Source organism: Centropristis striata, chromosome 14 (assembly GCF_030273125.1).
Source record: "Centropristis striata isolate RG_2023a ecotype Rhode Island chromosome 14, C.striata_1.0, whole genome shotgun sequence".
Taxonomy (NCBI): Eukaryota; Metazoa; Chordata; class Actinopteri; order Perciformes; family Serranidae; genus Centropristis; species Centropristis striata.
The window spans coordinates 29,224,104-29,244,421 of record NC_081530.1 but is presented as its reverse complement, the minus strand read 5'-3'; the positions used below and the strand labels follow the sequence as shown (position 1 = coordinate 29,244,421).

The window sequence follows — 20,318 nt, the reverse complement described above, 5'->3', positions numbered from 1 at the left end:
TTCATGAGTATAAGGCATCCCCGATATGAAAAATATTTCATAAGTTGCTGATTAAGATGACAATAGCTGCCATACAATTTCTGGTCAACGAAGTGATAAAATAAGACATTTACTGTTTTATGTAGACTAAAACTGTCAGGTTGAAAACATGCATTGATTACAGTTTGATAAAAGCTCTTATAAATCTGCTAAAACATGGCAAGAGTGTGCTTCGGGGAACTGATCTGATATATTACTTGATTTGAGAGGGCAACAGACATTTTCATAGGCAGAATAATATTAGTAACAAAGGTAAAATTAGTGCAACACAGTCATAAAGGTAGAAGCTCAGTGGTCAGCATTAAGAGGTGTAGTTCTTCACTTGAGAAATGACTTTTTGAGTGTTTTTAATAAAACACTGGAATGTCCTCACTCATTTGGCCCCAACAAGTGCTTCATATGAATCAGTTCATTTTTCCCCGCCTTCTCATCAATCTTCATCAGACTCTTCCTCGCTCATCAGGAGAGCAAACCTGTTGTTTATCTCTTCAGACCCTCTCCCCCCTCCCCTTCCTCCTCTCCCTCCTCCTCCTCTCCCTCTTCCCCTCCTTCCCCGGCCTCCGCCTCTCTTCCTCCTCCCTGCTGCCGAAGAGGAAGAATGGGGTTTGGAGCTGCAGTTCCTCACAGCATCCAGCAGGGAGGAGTACAGTTGTCCAGACAAGGAACCGCCGGCCAGGAGGGTCTCAGCAGCTCGGCCTCCTTTCAGATACCTGATGAGGCCGTGCACCAAGGTGCCACTGTACAAACTGAGATAAACACAGAGAGAGGAAGGCAACCAAATTAGAAAAGAAAAAAAATCCAATTAACGATTGTGGCATTTGCAGGTTTTTGTAGATTTACCCTAACCTGGGTATACCCATACTGCCTTGCACGCTCGAATTTCATTTCGAACCTCCAAGCAGTCTGGCAACCAGAGAGGTTTCTTAGCCCTGTTTTAGGGATCCAATCACAGAGCGGGGAGGGATGGCAAGACGATGACGCGTACTACTCGGCAGACGGAAGCTTGTAGTTTTGTAGTTTCCTTACGGATCCAACATGGCTGCAGCAGACGCGAAACTGTCTTTAGCTGTAGATGGTGTTTTAAATAGTTTAGAGCGAAAGTTGATTTTGAAAGAAGAACAACGTTTGACTTTACACTCCTGTTTCACCCCGAAAAAGGATGTTTTAGCCTTGCTTCTGACAGGATTTGGGAAAAGTCTAAACTACCAACTAGCCCCGCTACCCTAACGCCGGTGATCTCGCTACGATCCGGGGGACAGCGGAGCCGCCGAGAGGCCCGCAGCAGCTTGTTTATTGCCCATAAAATCAGTGGATGTGTGTGGCTGAATGACATGAGGGGGAATAAAGCGTGAAAATAAATAATCTTGCAGAAAGCGAGAACTGGAGAAGCAAAGCAGCAAGCAACACTCTCTCACAGACACACAACAAACATCAATTTCTGTCGCTCTACTATGTCATCTGGTATAACTGATACAATTTTTGATAGACATTCTAAGCGCCCAATAAACGGCTCTGGAGGATCGTAAACCACGCCTCCTCTACAGAGAAATGAATGGCTGGTTTCCAGACTAATCTCATTTGTGATTAGTCTGGTGTTAGCCAGGCTAGGTTTACCCCAGGTAATCATTATAAATCGATTATTGTGCTGAATTTCATTTCACAATGATGCTCTCATTTTGTTTTGTGTTATAAATCCAGTGCAGCTGTCGTGCACTTTCCCCTTTTCTTGCAACTGGAATATAGTTAAATAAAACATGAATATTTAAGTATAGTAGTTGTTAGTAGGTTGCGGAAGTGCACTAATGTCACAACATAGTCATTTGAATTAAATTGATAAAATGTTCTGATAGTTTTTATTTTATTTATTCAAAGTTTGTATGGTATATATTTAATTTATTTAGCTCGTTTCACATTTTTTAGTTTGTTTTTCTGTTGAATTGTATTTAAAGTTCCAAGAGAAAACTTTTTTTTTCAAAGTTAAATTAACGCATAATATTTCCAAAGTTGATTAGTAAATGTGTTAAATAATCATTATCTCAATACTGACCAAAATAATCATGATTATGGTTTTGCCATAATGAAGCAGCCCTAATAACTGCATGCACAGATCCCACTAAAATAGATTTTTTTTTTGTCTATATTTATTAAGCAAAAATGCTAAATGTGTTGCATCCAGATTCGAAAAATGTAAATACTTACTACTTCTCTATCCCATGTGATAGTATATGGAATATATAAAACATAGAATTAGATTAGTCCATACTTACTATTCTATGGTCTAATCAGTCTCATGGACAAACAACTGGATGATGTCACCTTTGGTTTGTGAAAAATTGTGATATACAGACTCAACGACCAGCGAAAAAACAATGAAACCAGATGAATCTATAATGAAAATAGTAATAAGTTACACTTTCTCATAGGTGGTAAATTCAAATGGTGCCTTATCTCTCCTTTTTCATGTCTGTGCCTTACCATGATATGTGGGGATCAGGCAGCGGCAGCAGCAATAGCTGGTTGAGACACAGTGCACTCCAGAGGCAGGCCTGCCATTGGCTGAAACCGTGAGCCACTCCGACATCCAGGCCTCGTCTCTCCCCTGGCCTCACACGCTGTCGATCCAGCCCGGCACACACGTTACGCTCCGCAGCCCAGTTTAGCTGTGGGACTGGGTTGAAAGCAGCAGGTGTCAGATCATTAAATATAGATGATAGATCACTGTTTGCCTTTCTGTAAGATTCAATTCAACTTTATTTATAGAGCGCATTTCATGCACAAGGCAGACTCAATGTGCTTCACAATGTATATACATATCACAGTTAAAAAAATAAAATTAATTGAAGAGTGCAGGTAGACAAGCTATGCCATATTCACCACATATACACTTACTTACTCACACATATGCACCCACTCCCACAACCACACACACACGCACACAGTTCAACCGAATGCTGTTGAAAAAAGATAGGTTTTTAATCTGTTTTTAAAAATGGCTACTGATGTGGCATGTTTAACTGTGTCAGGCAGGGCATAAGCACTAAAAGCTGCTTCTCCTTCTTTGGATCTGGTGTGAGGGATGAGTAAGTTGCCACTGCCTGTTGACCGAAGTGTTCTTGCTGGGGTGTAAGTGATGAGCATGTCTGTGATGTACTGAGGTGCAAGGCCGTGTAGTGCTTTATAAACCAGGAGCAGTATTTTGAAAGATGCATGTTAGTGTTTTGTAGAACAATACAAAAGATTCAACACAACTAACTGGTATGTTGGTAGTGGGGAGCTCCAGGCTGGTTGTTCCAAGACAGCTCTCCGTGAACCATACCCAGCACCAAAGCCTGTAGCTGGAGCTGTGAGGGTGTTGGTACGGCCTCTCGCAGCCAGAATGCTGTCACTGCTACAGCCAGCTTCAGGTGGACAGGAACAGGAGCCAGGGCAGACTCCTTGGTCCCCAAGACTTCTAACAGGACACCAAGACGAACTGCCACAGGTGCCTGGATACAACAATGGGACATTATAAAACAATCCTTCTTAAACTATGAATTCACCAAACATGCATCATTTTTGTTGTCATGTTTACCTGGCCGAGTGTGTCTAGACGTAAGGGGGTTCTGAGTAGACGTGCCTCTACTTGGTTTTTCTTTAAGTTCAGATCCACACGGTCATACTCCTCTACACACATGGTGGCACTAGGGCCCTGAGGCGACACTGTAGCCGTTTGCTCGTTGCTAAATCCTACATTTACACCCTGCTGTGTGCCCAGACCCCTACCTCCACCAACCTGACCACCTCCCCGCCCCCTTCCCCCTCGCCCTCTCCCACCTCTGATGTTTTCTTGTACCCTCACATCCTGGGAGTGGACGTCTGGGCCTCTCTGCAGCAATATCCCATATGTAGCCTGGCGTATGGCGCTCGCACTACAATGGCTGCTGGTTAGCTTGCTGTTCTCCACCTGTGGGATGAGCAGAACTCTGTGCATCACAAGAGCATCTACCACCAGAGGAGCCAACAGCCCCTGTGCTGCAGCCAGCGACAGGCACTCTGGCAGCCCAGAGGTCCCTCCAGGAGCTGCCTTACCTGAGAACCAGCGAGCCAGGGAGCTTTGAGGAGTGATGTGGTACTCCTGCATACCTGCCCACAGCTGTGAACTGAGCCCGCCCTTCTGCCCTCTCTTGCCTCCACCTTCCTGACCCATTAGCCTACTCACTTCCTCCAGGGCCTCGGCTGGACTTGAAAAAGAGGACAGCCACAGGAGGGTGCCCTCAATGCGGGAAGTGGGTGCTCTGCCTTTACCCTTGCCACCTCCTCTCCCTAATGCACTCACATTTAACAGACCCAGCAGTGCTTCAGCCTCTTTTGGAGTGCCATAGTCATTGCCAGCCAGGACAGCACATAAAGGTAGCAACTCTCTGTTCAAGCCCCCAAACCAGCGACACAGCCCGTTAGTGGTGTAGCGCCGAGCTGAGATGTAGCGCTGAGTGGCTTTACCGTTCAGGTTAGTCCACTGGAAATAATGGAGTGGCAGGTAACCACCTATGAGAACAAAGCACATGAGCAATATGTAGAGCATCAAAATCACTGTTATAATTACATTCATTATAACGCTCAATATGGATCCTTGTTATAGTACAGAAATCCTGTTGCTAACCACACCTGGCAGATCAAAGATATAAAAGTCGCTGTCATTGGTCAGAACTGGGCAGCTCCACTGGTGAGCCAGACATGCAATTTCCCAATCAGCCTCTGCTGGACACTGGACCAGTGGGACCCCTCTCTGGATGAGGACCTGAATGAAGACATCTCTTGTGAGGATAGGGAGAACAGAGCCATTGCGCCCATGGGAGAGACTGTCCGCCTCCTTTATCTTGGACTGCAGACGCTGACGCAGCGTGGGAAACTTCTTGTCACTGGGGTCAATCCCTTATAAGCACAAAAAAGACTGGAATTAGAGTTTGAAGTTACTGCAGATAATCTTAGACTTGGTGCAGGTTAGAGTTAACTAATTTTCCAATTAATTCATCCAAGAACTGTTTACACTGGCCCAAACATCTGACTGTATTCTATCATTTAAATAGGATGTATTGTGTGTTATACACCATACTTTGATACATTAATGTCATAAAGTGTAAGATAAGTTTCCTAAAAAACTATATTTTTTCTATTTCATACTTTTACTTCACTACATCACAGAGGTAAATATTTTTCTTTTTAGTCCTCCACTCCTTTTCTGACAGCTTTAGTTTCTGATTTTTTTTTTAAATTCATGTACAGTGAAAAGCATGCATCTCCAGATGGTTTGTAAAATAAATCCCTTTATGTGTTGAGAAAGTTATCCTTCTTCTAAAGCCAAATCCACTTGGATCACCTGAAAAAATGCTCATCAAAAAGCTGAAGCAGCACTTGTACTTGCAGTGGAGTATTTATTAGTGTGTGGTAAGTATTTAACTTCGGTAAAATATCTCATTAACCTCTTTAACTTGCACATTCCTGTTTGAACAACTCCTACCCTCATTTAAATAAATCCATATTTGTACATTTTGTTTCCACTATTTATATTTTATTGTTTGTATGTTGGCTTGTTCTGTTCTTCATACTTTCTATTCATGCTGTTGTTGTTTTTCAAAAAGAAAACCTACTGTGCAATTAAAATGATTTTGACCTGAATAACTATCCCCCCAACTGCTTAACCCTTTATCAGGCAAAGAACCATATTTGGTAACTTGAGCTTCAGTAAATCATACAAGATTCAAGCTTTCCTTTATTGTCATTGTATTAAAAAAGTATGTGCTTCTAATATATAAGGTGCTTTAAAAAAAGACATTCAGACATTACGCATATGTAATAAGTAGTCTAAAAAGATAATAAATAGTTTAAAGGTAAAAGATAAAGTGCTGATGGATGCAAATGATGTGTTGTCGATTTAGGCTTGCTGTGGGAAAGAGACTATAATAAATATAATAATAATAATAATAATAATAATAATAATAATAATAATAATAATGACTATATTGACCTCGATTTGCAATTTAAAAATGAAACATTTTGCAAAAAGTCTTGTAATATCCTCCAATAACACTTCTGGGTAGACATTTTCAATTTCCAGGAGTGCCCTATAAAGGGTTAAAGGGCGTTGGGCTTCTAAAGCATCCTTACCTCCATCAAGTACCACATATGGTTGGATGTTACATGCCGCCAATGCAGACAGGAACTGGGTGAGCAGGCAAGCAAAAGCATCATAGTCCCCTCCATGCTGCTGATCCAACCCGTGGTTAAAGTAGAGGCGGAAGTACAGACTGCAGCCATCAATAACAAGGCGACTGTCCCTAAACCTCACATCTTGAAGGAAGTTTCTGTTCCCCTCCACATAGGTGGTCAGACCATGGACACCCATAGGATCTCAGTGCCTGGGGACACATGGAGTGAGAGGATGAATGAGTTACTCACTGCTGGTGCCACGCAGAGTACTTCAGCCTGTTGGTATGAGGGTGTGTGTAGTCTGCGGTTTTGCAGCTGTACAATTATAAAATATACGAAACTCGCTGCTAGTGCTGAGCAGACAGTCAGCTGCACAAGAGTTTGTTTTTAACAGACATTGTGACTGTCTCTTCGGACCATTATGATAAAACGGAAATGACTGCAGCCAAACAACTCACATAAGTGTATTTTCAAACAGTTATTGAAAAGGTAGCCTTGAATTACAGTATAAATATAAATCCGAGCTGCTACTAACCAAAGTCACCTTATTTCCCTTTCTGTTTACATGTATCGATACATGGCGTAGTAGTTCCTTGTTCCTTGTTATACTTCAAAATAAAAGTCCAAAGAGTTAAGGAAGTTTCTTTTGAAATCATTCGTAGATTTTATCCAACTAAAAAATATGTAAAAAATAAAAAATGAAGAGAGACATTAACGTAAATGTTAGTTTCTCTTTTGGATGTCCAGGAAGTATTGGGCAATGAATTTTTTTTCATTGCCCAATTGTGAAGATTAGGCAAAACCTGTGTGCGTTTTTTTAAGGTGAATATTGATGAGATTTTGTCTTGCTTTGGAGGAATGTATTGTTTTGTCTTGAAAATGATACTCAAAAAAGCCAAGTCTTATCTTATTATAATGGCTAAATGCTGCATCGATAAATCGGAATTCACATGAGAAGCCATGCTTTATTGCCTTTAGCAATAGGTTTAAGCTACATTGATTCAATTCGGTACTAATTAAAACAAAAAGGAATTAAAATTGTAAAAGCATTCAACTTTAGCGCTGAAAACTGTATTTTCTACCTTTTCATTTATTTATTTGTTCAAATTGTTATTTGTTATGTGTTTCCTTTTTCGTAATGTTATGTGCTTGTAAGAGATGTGTTTAAAAAACGAAATCAAGGGCCGGACTTCTCTTGATGTGGGTTTACTGGTAAACCCTCTTGCAATACTATGTTGTTTTTATTATATGAAATAGAGGGGAAAACTTCAAAATAAAAGTCCTGGTTTGTCACAAAGGGGTGTATTCTGCATTAAAAATCGCTTTGGGGTATTAAAAACATATACTTCTGAACAAAAAAACGCTCATAATGAAATACTAAAACGTCAGAAAATTAAAGACTAGTAAAATAAAACATAATAGAAACCCCCTTTTATGCCAGTCTGCGACAATCTCGCGGTGTCTCGCGAGAGACAGCGAGGATGCAAACGCTAGCGAGCGCGCTAGCCAGTTTTGTTCTCTCGTTTTAGATTAATCTCGTTTTATTATGGCCACAATGTCCGGAGGAACAAACCTCGGCAGTACCGGGGCAAGCCAAACCAGCTCCGGAACATCCGCACACCGGAAAAAAGACAGCAGTCCGTCCGCTAGGTTCTGGGAGAGTCCGGATACTTTAGCCCAGCTGGAGGTGGTGCGACAGTGGATCGGGAAGCACTACAAAAAGGTAGTTAGCTGGTGGGGAAGCTAGCTAACGAGCTAGCCGCCCCCTGCTAGCAAGTCCACTGGCTCAGACTGTAAACAAACGTCTCGTGCTTGGTATCGCTACGTTTACACTGGCCAGCAAAATGTGTGTGATGAAGTTAATGGGTGCTCTATATGTTTAAACAATACACACAGAAGATGAAATGCAAATGTTGCAAAATCCTAGAGGTTAATCAGTGCAAATACAACCGTTAAACTGATGAGCCGGATGAGACTATCGGTGAAAGGCAGTAGGTTATATGGTGCATTAATGCAATGATAATGAAACATTCTCCTCTTTATATCCCTCTCACAATCTGTGTCCGACAGTATGTGGTGGCGGATGCTCCATCGTGTCAGGCTCTGGCTGCAGTGACCCTGCAGCTCCTCCAGTTCCAGGAGGATGCCTTTGGCAGACAGGCTACCAGTCCTGCTCTCACCAAGCTGCCTGTGAGTTTGTCTCTCACTTCTTTCTTTTATAATTGTCACTTCATGCCAAGTATTCTGAACCTGCATTACCTCTTCATTTGGTCGTTAGCCATCTCTGGAGTCTCCTTCTGTTTTGGTTATGTTGATTTATAGATAGATAGATAGATAGATAGATAGATATACTTTATTTATCCCAAGCTGGGAAATTACAGTGTAGCAGCAGCATTACACACAGAGACAATGACAACACAATTAAGTAAAAAGAACAACCTAGGCATACTTCAAGCAATAAAATATAAAAATACAATAAAAATACAATAAAATATAAAGTGTCTAAAGAAGGAGTAGAATAGAATTCCAGTGCAGAATAAATATGAATATACAGTATAAAAATGTTGGTGCTATGAAACAAATAAGGTGCAATGAACAGTGTGCATAAAAACACATAAAGTGCATAGACAGTATGTAATGAACCAGGTTATTATTTGTTATTGTACAGTGTGATGGCATGTGGCAGGAAAGATTTTTTATATCTGTCCCTATGACAGCGGAGCTGGAGCAGCCTGTGAGAGAAGGTGCTCTGCTGTCTTTCTACTGTGTGATGGAGAGGGTGCTGATCATTGTCCATGATGGCCAGCAGTTTGTTCAGTGTTCTCCTCTCCACCACAGTCTCAAAAGTCTCCAGCTTGAGACCAAGTACAGAGCCAGCCTTCTTGATAATCTTAGTCTACCTTCATTTTTAGAATAATTGAGATCACTAAATAGTTGCAGGACAAGATACTGATTTTAACTATTTAACCTTTAATCAACAAGCACGTCCAAGACCTGGCCAAGATAGCACCATCGCAAGGTTACAAGTACTGTAAAAGAGAATATGTCAGAGACAGACAAGGGACAATTAAAAATTGAGCAAGTTAAAAACAGACAATAAACAACAGACATATACATACAGTGCCTAGTTTAGGAATAACAATTGCGCTGTTCAGTTACACAGTTTTTATCAGAGCTTTAAACTCTTTCAGGGAGACACAATAAGTCATATATCATTAAGATATAGTGTATTCTGAAAATATAAACACAATAGTAATTGGATTGATCATTTGTTTGACAATAAGATACTGTAGTCACTGAGTCTTAATAAAATGCAATACATCTCCAAGCTTCTTTTAGATGTAGACTTCATTTAAACGCAGAAAGAATGAGGTGACAGAAAATGTCACAAAATTGGTTAAAAACATGCAAAACTAAAGAGGCAGTGCAGACCTCCACCAAGGCATGCCCCACATCGCAGTATTAGCGTTCTGACTATGCATAACTTTCCCTAGTCGGAAACTCATTTTTCTAATTAGTCTGTACGACATGAATGCAGCACAAATGTACTATCTCGCAACGTTAACGAAAGTGAAATATAATATGTGCATGGGCCGTGTGAGTTGGATCCCAACCAACATTGAATGGGTTCTTCCTTGGCCTTTGCAACACTAAGTTTTATGAAAATTGGGCTGACAGTTTTGTCATCCTGCTGACAACCTGCAGGCACAGTGCTTCCTGGACCTGCGGCCAGGTGGTGGACTCTGCCACATTCTTGGCACTGCCTACAAGTTCAAGGCGACACAAGGCTGGTGAGTTGCATCCCCCTGAGGCCTTTGCTTATTCACACAAGTGTCTGTCTTATGATATCTCTTCCTCTCCCTCGTTACCAGGCGGAGGTTTGACTTGCAGAATCCATCAAGAACTGAAAGGAATGTTGAGATGTTTGGTACTATTGAAAGAGCGATGATCCAGGTGACAGATACATATATAAATACACACTCACACCCTTAGCTTAGCCTAACAAGGACACAGCACTTATAAATGTTTTTGTCCACAGAACAACTGTATGTCACTGCCTGTGGTTTATCTGGAACCTACAGTGGATCAGGAGCTGACGAGCAGACTTACAGATATTATCGCCAAACACCAGGTAAAGTGCTGCAGTTAAAGATGAGCAGACAGTGTATTAAACAAACTGATGATGCAGAAAATGTAGTAATGTAGTTCACTATCAGTGCTACAGGATCATAGTTTGTACATCCACAGGGCACGCTGACTGAAGACCCAGCAGTCGCCAGTCACCACATCTACCCCTCACCTGCCTCTACAGAGGAAGGTCAGTTAAAGTTTATGCATTTATATGTGTTTGTTATCTTTGTTTAACTAAGTACCTATTTAACTTGATATTTTTTTCATGCACATTCATTTTCAGATGAATGGATGCGTCCCGTCATGCAGAAAGACAAACACGTCTTGGTACACTGGGGCATGCACCCTGACAGGTAATGCACAAAAACACACACACACACACACACACACTCATACACAATCACAGTACTTACTTGTTGTGTCTTTTTTGCTACTTTTCAACAGTTATGACAGTTGGCTGTCCTCAAGTGATGTTGAAGGAGAGGTTGAAGAGCCTCCACATTCAGAAAAGCCGTGGCGGGTCAGTACATCAGCACACACACAAAAAACATGATTCTTTGCCACTCTGTGTAACACTAACTTTTATTTGTATAGCAGATTTCGAAACAAGGTTACAATAAAAACAAAAGACAATACTAAAAACATACTAAAAATGATCTAAAATAAGTAGAAGGTCAAGAAAAGGCAATACGATAAAAGTGAGTTTTAAGAAGAGATTTAAAAGATGACACGGAGTTTGAGATCTCCAGACGAGGAACTCCAAAGCTTACTTAGGTCTTTCCTTAGTTACATAACACGGTTATGTGCCACAATTACTGTATCAAGCTACACATCAATATTTGACACTTTAGAATAGGGCTGCTTGATTGGGGCAAAAATCAACCGAACTAAACATGAATTCAATATAAAAAATAATACATAATTAGACCAGAAAAATTACATACATTTGGGCTTTAAGGGAGGGGTGAAAGAGCTCTGCTATAAAGGGAAGGGGTGCACTTGATTTATAACACAAGACAAGAGCATAATTGCTAAAAATGAGGTAATACAAAATTATTTTTTATCTTGATTGTCTTGTTTTTATAATCATTGGAAGCCAACATCGTAATTTAAAATAAAATTTGATTAATTGCCCAGCCCTATTTCAAAAGAAGATTACATTGGGTTAAATACAGAGCAGTGTTTTCTTATATGGCAGTTGGCAAGGACACAGTTTAGAACAGGAACATCCCAGAGATATTTGGTGATCTGCTTTGTGTTCTTTTCCGAGGAGATGCACCACATTAATACATAATATACAGTTTGTGTGGGTTTGTGTGCTCCAGGTTCATGCTGGCTGGGTTCTGGACACAGATGTTTTTAATGAGTGGATGAACGAGGAAGACTATTGTGTGGATGAGAGGAATGTACCAGTCATTCTCCGCCGGCGTATTCACCTTCGAGACGACCAGGTATGTGTGAAGCTGTAGGCTTGCAGGTCTGGGGGACTTGTGAAGGGAAAGTTGTTCTCAATTATTAATGCACAGATCTTACTGACTCTTGGTGGAAAATGGACGCAACCGGGAGACTTTGATATTCAGAAAGTGAAATCTCCATCTCTGGGGATTCACTGAATGATCCTTAAACTTTAATTTTCTTATGTTTCTCACCATCTCCCCCTCACCTCTGTCACAGGACTCCAAACACACCCCCTCCAAAAAGAGAAGACGCTCTCCCTCCCCTCCCTCCTCTGAAGGCAGGAAGAAAGGAAAGAAGGGGTAAGATTCAAGTGTTTTAACCAGACTATGCTTTTGGTTTGGTATGTCAGTATCCGCTCCCAGCATTGATTTTTTTTTTGTGTGTGTGTGTGCACAGGAGAAGGCGTGGACAGCAGGAGGAAGAGCCAGAAGAGGACTTAACCAAAGACATGGAGGACCCGACCCCTGTTCCTAACATGGAGGAGGTTATACTACCCAAGAATGGTAAAATATGTGAAAAATACACATAACAGTATCCAGTACAGTAGCATTTTGTCTCTAAACCATTTTCTTTTTTCCCACAGTCAACCTGAAGAAGGACAGTGAGAATACTCCTGTCAAAGGAGGCACCATGGCCGACCTGGGTAGGTTCAGTGTTGGTTGTAACTAATGTTTAGGGAGAAGTGGCTTGTTTAAAAGTTTCTTCCTGGTCTAAAGTTTTTTTTTTGTGTGTGTGTGCACCTTGAGTTTTCATCCTTTCTTCACTTTTTCGTCTTTCAGATGAACAGGAGGATGACTTCCCAGGAAGGGTAAATATGATGACCAAAATGTTTTTAAATGCTGGAGGGCTAGGTATTCTGTACCAAAAGTTGTGTTTCCATCAACAAATTTCCATGTGCATTTTTAGAAGATTTGCATAAGAAAAGCTTGATGGGAACACCAAAATTCAATAAAACTTTTGAAATTACGCATTCAAAGTTTTTAAGCTCGCTTGAGGTAGTTTTTGTCTTTTTTGAAAAAATAGTTAATGCATCAAAACAGGAGATGGAAACGATTTTTCCAAATAAGATCTGACACAGTGAACATTTAACTCATGACTGATCAGCTGTTTTTGCTCTGCCGGTCAAGGCGAGCTCTCTCCATTTTCTCTCATGGTTGGCCAAAGTTGTCCAATAAGCAACCTCTTTTTTCTTGTTGTTTCTTCTCTTGCGCAATATCCACTTCTTCTACTGTTTACTGATGGATTAGCCTACAGCAATACATTACACTGCCATCTATTGACCAAAGTATGTTTATGCAGCTTTGTTTATTCTCTCTAAACCAGTTGATGGAAACATCTCTAAATCACATTTTCTTTAATACAACATTATTAAATTAACTTCAACTTTAATGAAAACATTGCTATTGAGCGCATTTGTTTCACCGATGTGAAAGTGTTAAATGTACTTTGTGTGTATGTGTGTGTGTGTCTAGGAAGATGAGGATGGAAGAGGGGAGATACCTCGTCTGTCGGAGGGAGAGGACAACATCACAGAACAAACGCATCACATCATAATACCAAGCTACACTTCTTGGTTCAATTACAACAGGTAAATAAATAAACACAGATGTACACCGTTGTGAGAAGAGAAAAAAAACCCTAACCCCCTAAAAACCTCTCTGTCCATATATTCCAGCATTCACTCGATAGAGAAACGAGCTTTGCCTGAATTCTTCAATGGAAAGAACAAGTCCAAATCTCCAGAAATGTGAGCACACAGACTGCACACAGACTTCAAGACACAGATTCAAGTCTTAGCTGACAATGGAGATAGCGTCACTAAAAACATGGTCTCTCTTGTGCACTGCAGCTACCTGGCGTACCGTAACTTTATGATCGACACATATCGGCTCAACCCCCAGGAATACCTGAGCTCAACATCCTGCAGACGCAACCTCACTGGAGACGTCTGTGCTGTCATGAGGTAAAACTTTCAGTGTGTGTGTGGGTGTTTGCTACCATGCATTGTCTGCTGCATCTGCTAAATTAAGCGTGGCATGTGGGTGTTGTGAAGTATGAATGCGTTAACGAGTTAAATCTGTTGATGTTGGGAGGGAAAATGCAGTATGTGGTGTACTTAATGAGTCTCAAAAGCAGCTTTTATCTTTAATGAAAACATGGCACATGCTGATTTTTCATGTTCTTTGTGTCCAGGGTTCATGCGTTTTTGGAGCAGTGGGGTTTAATTAACTACCAGGTGGATGCAGAGAGCAGACCCCTCCCCATGGGACCTCCACCGACTCCTCATTTCAACGTTCTGGCTGACACACCATCTGGCCTGGCCCCTCTACAACACAAACCCCTGCAGGTAAGACGCAAACGGAGCATATGACAACAGCTCCACACAGATCTGAAACGTATTTGAATATTCTGAAATGCCTTCTGATAACCTTTGCCGTCCACTTTCACTCTCATAGGTGTCAGCCTCTCAGCACATGTTGTATTTTCCGGAAAAGAGCAGAGACAAACCTTCAGACAGCCAGAACTTTGGTCTGCGCTCTGACATCTACACCAAGAAACACCCCAAGGTCTCAAACCGTAACAATACAAACATTGAAAATGAAAGATATATTTTTTAAGCCTCCAATAGTTTGGATCTTGTTTCAACACTTGCTTAATTTTACATCCCTTTGTTGCTAACATTTTTTTTTACTTTTCTCTCATATAAACAATGTCTGTAATGAAGTGTTTATTAAATCAGAATTATTCTAATTATTCTCATGACATCTGCCTCAGACTAAAGGAGCGAGTGCAGGGAGGGAATGGACAGAGCAGGAGACGCTCTTGCTATTAGAGGTAAGACAATTGTTTATTTTTTATTGGCTTTCTACTCTAGATTTTCCTACAGGGCTGTAACAGAAACATTTTTTTAAATGTGTGATTAATGTAGTGGTTCTCAAACTTTTTCAGTCGGGGCCCCCTTTAGAGGAAGAAAAATCTCCAACAAAATTGTAACAATGGGTCAAGTATAACTTTTATTGAGAGAAACATCAATATTACAACACTTTTCACTTTTCTTTGAGAGTCTTTAATGTGTTCAAATTTAGCTCGAAACAATATAAGTAAACTCAACAAGGTTGCTCTCTGAGACAATACTTTTCCAAATAAAAATATCAAATGTGCAATTATCTTGTTATAACTCCAACAATAAAGTTAAATATTTTATTTCTAACAACAAACAGATTTTTGTCCACTGCCAGAGTTTTGAGACAAAACACAGAGAGGTCCCTCTTCATCTCTGACTACATTCGCTGTGAATCTGAGACTGTGATGTCATATTTTCTCGTCTTGGATATTGGTGGTGAATCATTGTTCACATCGGGCGACATTGTCTTGGTAGTTTCGTCACGTTTTTTTCTTGCCCCAGTAAGAAACCTGTCCTTTCTCAAAACCTTGTCACCATGGCAGTGGATTTGTTTGTTGTACGTTCCTAAAATGAGTTTGGGGTGCTCCGACATTATTTCCACCTGCTACATGTTCTAACGTAAAGAAGAAAAAAAAACACCCAGTAACCAATTACTTTGGGAGATAAATTGTTTATTCCTGATGCATTAGAACAGTTTTTTTTAAAACAATATTTTTATTAGTTTTCAAGTTTTACAATAAAAATAAATGATAAATGATAACATACATAAAGAATGCAGAGCAGAACCCAAACCTTCATACACACACACAATCACACCAGGTAGATTTGCACGAAATTATATAGGCCTATGTATACATACACAAACACATACATACACATGCATGCATTGCACACGTATGCATATCTAAACAACATGTACATACATATATTCTTATAAACACAACCATATACATACTTATACATACATGTAAACATATACACATAATCATAATAATAAAGATAATTTAAATTTAGTGACCCTATTTTCCAGATGCTATAATGTTCACATATGGTTCCCACAATTGTACGAATTCCTTCAGCTTTCCTTTGGTAATGTAAATCAATCTTTCCAATCCCAATCTGATGCACTCTGATAGTTCTTTTTTCCATTGTTTTATAGAAGGAGCCTCCATGCTCTTCCAGTTCAAGGCAATAGCTCTCCTGACATGCAAAAATCCGAAGTCCAACACTTTAGTCTGTTTCTTTGTATGTTTATAATCCTTGGGATAAATTCCCAGTATACAAAGTTTTGCACAGAAGGGAATCCTGACTCTAAACACCTTGCAATAGAACAGTTTACCAAAAGATTTACAACATGTTCTGACACTGTCTCTCCCCCGTGTCCCTCTCAGGCCTTAGAGGTCTACAGAGACGACTGGAACAAAGTGTCGGAGCACGTGGGCTCCAGAACGCAGGACGAGTGTATCCTCCACTTCCTACGGCTGCCAATAGAAGACCCTTACCTAGAAGACTCCTCGGCCTCCCTCGGCCCACTGGCGTTCCAGCCCGTGCCTTTCAGCCAATCAGAAAACCCCGTCATGAGCACTGTGGCCTTCTTGGCGTCCGTGGTGGACCCACGGGTGGCGTCTTCTGCAGCTAAGGCCGCACTGGGTGAGAGGACAGAAGGAGGAGTGTTAATATGTATGTAGTGTAGGCATAGACTGTATAAAAGAAGTGGATGTTGTCTCCAGGTCAATGCTTTTGGTGGGGTTTTTTTAATTTAATTTTTCTTATAACTAATTTATGAGTGTAGGTTTGTGTGTTCAGTATGCAGTAGGTATGTATGTAGTATTTTATTAATTTACATCTTTGTTTGCAGAGGAGTTTTCCAAAGTGCAGGAGGAGTCAGTGGATAAGGTCTCTGAAACATCAAACCAGCTCAACAAATCAGGTAACACTGTAATATATATATATATATATATATATATATATATATATATATATATATATACACACACACACACACACACACACACAGTCATCGAAATTATTATAATTATTATAACTAAAGGTACATTTGTTTGGACAAATATAATGATAACAACAAAAATAGCTCATACGCATTTTCCATGGTTTTCTTGATAATAACCAAAATCATTATCAAGAAAACCATGGAAAATGTCTAGATATCAGCTCTTAAATTAAACTCCTGTGAGCTGTTTTTGTTGTTCTCATTATATTTGTCCAAACAAATGTACCTTTAGTTGTACCAGGCATTAAAATGAACAATAAATTGAAGAAAACAAGGGTGGTTTAATTTTTTTTTTTTTCATGACTGTATATGAAATCTGCCTCTGTGTGATCTACCATGCATTTCTTATTCTGTCTTCTTCTATCCTTCAGAATCGATGGATGTAGAAAAGTTGGACACAAACTCCACCTCCCATCAGGTGAAGCAGCAATAAGAACTTGGAGAGAGTTTTATTGTGTCCGCTGGTGATTTTTGTATCTCACCCTGAGTGTGTCTACATTTGGATTTGTTTCAGGTCCCTTTAAGGGCGGACAGACTCAAAGTGGAACCCAGTGGGGCCAAAGTGGAGGGAGAACTAGTCAAAAGTGAAAACCCTGAAAACTTGCTTGCAGAGGAGAGAGACGGTATGTAAATATGCACAGTGTGTGTGTGTTTACCCTATGTGTGTACATGTGTGCGTGTGTATCAGAGAAATTGTCTCTGTGATCCAGGAAGGGGAGATGACGACGATAGCGTGGGGCGGGGAGACGTGGATGAGCAGAGAGTGATGGAGCTGGATCTGGTGGAGGGCAGCGTTGCCACGGCAGCAGCAGCTGCCCTGTCCTCAGCTGCCACAAAGGCCAAGGTAAAGACCGCCCCTCCACTTCAAAACAGACCAATCACAGCAATGTAAAGTGTTGTCATTGTTAAATAGCTGGGAGTTCTTTCTTCTACAAAGACACGCACCATGTTGAAAATCACAACATTTGCCAGATTAGAAAATGGGATTCTCGCAGAAAGGCTGTTGTAAAGCCGGCTACAAATGGAAATAAACTGCCTTGTTGACTGGGTTTGATTCCAAATGTATCCCCAGTCTTGCTATACAAAGCTATATAAGTTAGACTCCTTGTTGCTGGTGGCAGATTGTTTTCTTCTCTTCAGTCTCTTAATTTATTTTCTCTCTCCCTCCTTGCCATGCTCTGTCACACCCAATTTATTCTACTCACCTCTTATCTCTTCTTTTCTTCCTCAGTGTTTTCCCCATTTTATCTTTACCTCCGCTACCTCCTTCATTTCATTCTTTCTTAACTGTCACATGCACTTAACACCCAGTTCCGTACTCACTTATGGTGTCCGTTTGCTTCCAACTTTATCCTCTTCTAACTTCTTTGCCTCATCATGTGTTTGCAGCATTTGGCGGCTGTAGAAGAGAGGAAGATCAAGTCCCTGGTGGCTCTGCTGGTGGAGACGCAGATGAAGAAGCTGGAGATCAAGCTGAGGCACTTTGAGGAGCTGGAGACCATCATGGACCGAGAGAAAGAGGCTGTGAGTCAACATAAATCTCTGCCGTAGCCAAAACCAACCTTAAATTGATAAACGCAAAGCTGTAACGGCTGACTTTTGACATCTGTTTGTTGTTTATGTCCAGAAGCTAACCCGTAATTAATAACAATCAACACATGCTTGTGTTTGTCATGTAGCTGGAGCAGCAGCGGCAGCAGCTCCTGTCAGAGAGACAGACGTTCCACACTGAGCAGCTGAAACAGGCAGAGATGAAAGTTCGCCAGCAGAGGGAGCAGCAGGGGCAGCCGGGACAGCCGGGATACACAATGCAGCATGCAGGTTAGCCTGGGTATACCCATACTGCCCTGCACGCTCGAATTTCATTTCGAACCTCCAGGCAGTCTGGCAACCAGAGAGGTTTCTTAGCCCTGTTTTAGGGATCCAATCACAGAGCGGGGAGGGACGGCAAGACGATGACGCGTACTACTCGGCAGACGGAAGATTGTAGTTTTGTAGTTTTCTTACGGATCCAACATGGCTGCTGCAGACGCGAAACTCTCTTTAGCTGTAGATGGTGTTTTAAATAGTTTAGAGCGAAAGTTGATTTTAAAAGAAAAACAACGTTTGACTTTACACTCCTGTTTCACCACGAAAAAGGATGTTTTAGCCTGGCTTCCGACAGGATTTGGGAAAAGTCTAATCTACTAATCTACCAACTAGCCCCGCTACTAGCCCAGCTACCGTAAAGCTGGTGATCTCGCTACGAGCCGGGGGACAGCGGAGCCGCAGCAGCTTGTTTATTGCCCATAAAATCAGTGGATGTGTGTGGCAGAATGACATGAGGGGGAATAAAGCGTGAAAATAAATAATCTTGCAGAAAGTGAGAACTGGAGAAGCAAAGCAGCAAGCAACACTCTCTCTCACACACACACAACAAACATAAATTTCTGTCGCTCTACTACGTCATCTGGTATAACTGATACGATTGGCTAAGAGCTACCTACAGACGCTATGATAGACATTCTAAGCGCCCAATAAACGGCTCCGGAGGATCGTAAACCACGCCTCCTCTACAGAGAAATGAACGGCTGGTTTCCAGACTAATCTCATTGTGATTAGTCTGGTGTTAGCCAGGCTACATGCAGGTCTGAAGTCTGAACAAAAAGCACCCTCTAAGAAAAAGATTAACCATCTGAAGACACAAGAAAACCAAATCCAGTGTGGTCACTTAAATCACTAGTTTGTTCCCATGCTTAACATTTGTGGTTCTCCGATTACATTTTAGCCCTGCCTCCTCCTGCTTCTGGCCAGTCCATACCCAACAGGATGATGCCTGGTGGAGGAAACGCCCAGGCGATGGCGCCTCGACACACTGGAGCTCCCAATGGCATGTGTGAGTATTCTTTACTGTTGTCGTAGGTTTAAAATGCTGTTCTGTGTTATTCTAAGCATGGCTAGCCTCTGTGTGGGTGACACTGTCTTCTTATGTCTCAGATCCGTCCTCGCAGCCTGACGGGATTGCACCAGCTCAGCCGGGTCCTCCAGCGTCCAGCCACAGCTGAACTGACCAGAAACAGGACACACACACACACACACACACACACACACGAAAATGTAACACTGGCAGAAATTGAACTCTTCAGTAGTCCCATGTTTATAGACACACAAGCACATAGACGCAGTTAATGTGTATTTGGTCAACGGCTCAGTCCGTCTTATATCTGTGAAATAATTGTGCTCTGACGTCAGAGTTGAGAAATCCGAAGATTGAACTCGACTCATTAAAGTTGTTTTACATGAAACTAAGTGTATCTTGTGTTCCAGTCCTGTTTGTTTCATTGTGTGTGTTGTACATCTTTGGAAAGTGAGGACATTATAGCCAGTCCTCACAGTGGAATTAATCTGGTTTTAATGCTCAGTTTAAAATCAGGTTTAGTCAAGGGGTTTGGTTTAAATGGTTAGCATTAGAGTGGAATTAGGGGTTGGGGGAGAGGCATTATGTCAATGAGGGTCCTTACAAGTATGAAAAGACGTGTGTGTGTGTGTGTGTGTGTGTGTGTGTGTGTGTGTGTGTGTGTGTGTGTGTGTGTGTGTGTGTGTGTGTGT

General features: G+C 41.2%; 2 protein-coding genes across 4 annotated transcripts; one reads left to right on the top strand and one right to left on the bottom strand.

The window, feature by feature from the left end:
• Positions 1-22: 22 nt before the first annotated feature.
• Positions 23-7,922, bottom strand: aste1b (asteroid homolog 1b). Of its 3 annotated transcripts, none has more exons than XM_059349540.1 (7): positions 7,799-7,922; positions 6,184-6,434; positions 4,684-4,950; positions 3,611-4,563; positions 3,293-3,524; positions 2,515-2,707; positions 23-785 (listed from the first exon to the last, which is right to left on the bottom strand). In XM_059349540.1, the coding sequence occupies exons 2-7, from the start codon at positions 6,419-6,421 to the stop codon at positions 470-472; spliced, it is 2,199 nt and encodes a 732-aa protein (XP_059205523.1). In that variant the 5' UTR covers positions 6,422-6,434; positions 7,799-7,922; the 3' UTR covers positions 23-469. The 3 variants fall into 3 exon arrangements, with proteins under 3 accessions (XP_059205523.1, XP_059205522.1, XP_059205521.1); XM_059349539.1 differs by lacking the exon at positions 7,799-7,922 and adding an exon at positions 6,761-6,837; XM_059349538.1 differs by lacking the exon at positions 7,799-7,922 and having other exon boundaries at positions 6,184-6,818.
• smarcc1b (SWI/SNF related, matrix associated, actin dependent regulator of chromatin, subfamily c, member 1b) lies at positions 7,681-20,018 on the top strand. Its single transcript, XM_059349537.1, has 28 exons — positions 7,681-7,948; positions 8,296-8,415; positions 9,931-10,016; positions 10,098-10,179; positions 10,265-10,357; positions 10,474-10,543; positions 10,640-10,709; positions 10,801-10,876; positions 11,682-11,807; positions 12,031-12,113; positions 12,211-12,317; positions 12,398-12,457; positions 12,594-12,622; positions 13,287-13,402; positions 13,490-13,561; positions 13,664-13,777; positions 14,008-14,161; positions 14,271-14,381; positions 14,590-14,649; positions 16,111-16,369; positions 16,578-16,649; positions 17,102-17,148; positions 17,245-17,353; positions 17,441-17,574; positions 18,120-18,254; positions 18,410-18,551; positions 19,498-19,605; positions 19,707-20,018. Exons 1-28 carry the CDS (start codon positions 7,772-7,774, stop codon positions 19,772-19,774), a joined length of 2,880 nt encoding a protein of 959 aa, XP_059205520.1. The 5' UTR covers positions 7,681-7,771; the 3' UTR covers positions 19,775-20,018.
• The last annotated feature ends 300 nt before the right edge of the window (positions 20,019-20,318 follow it).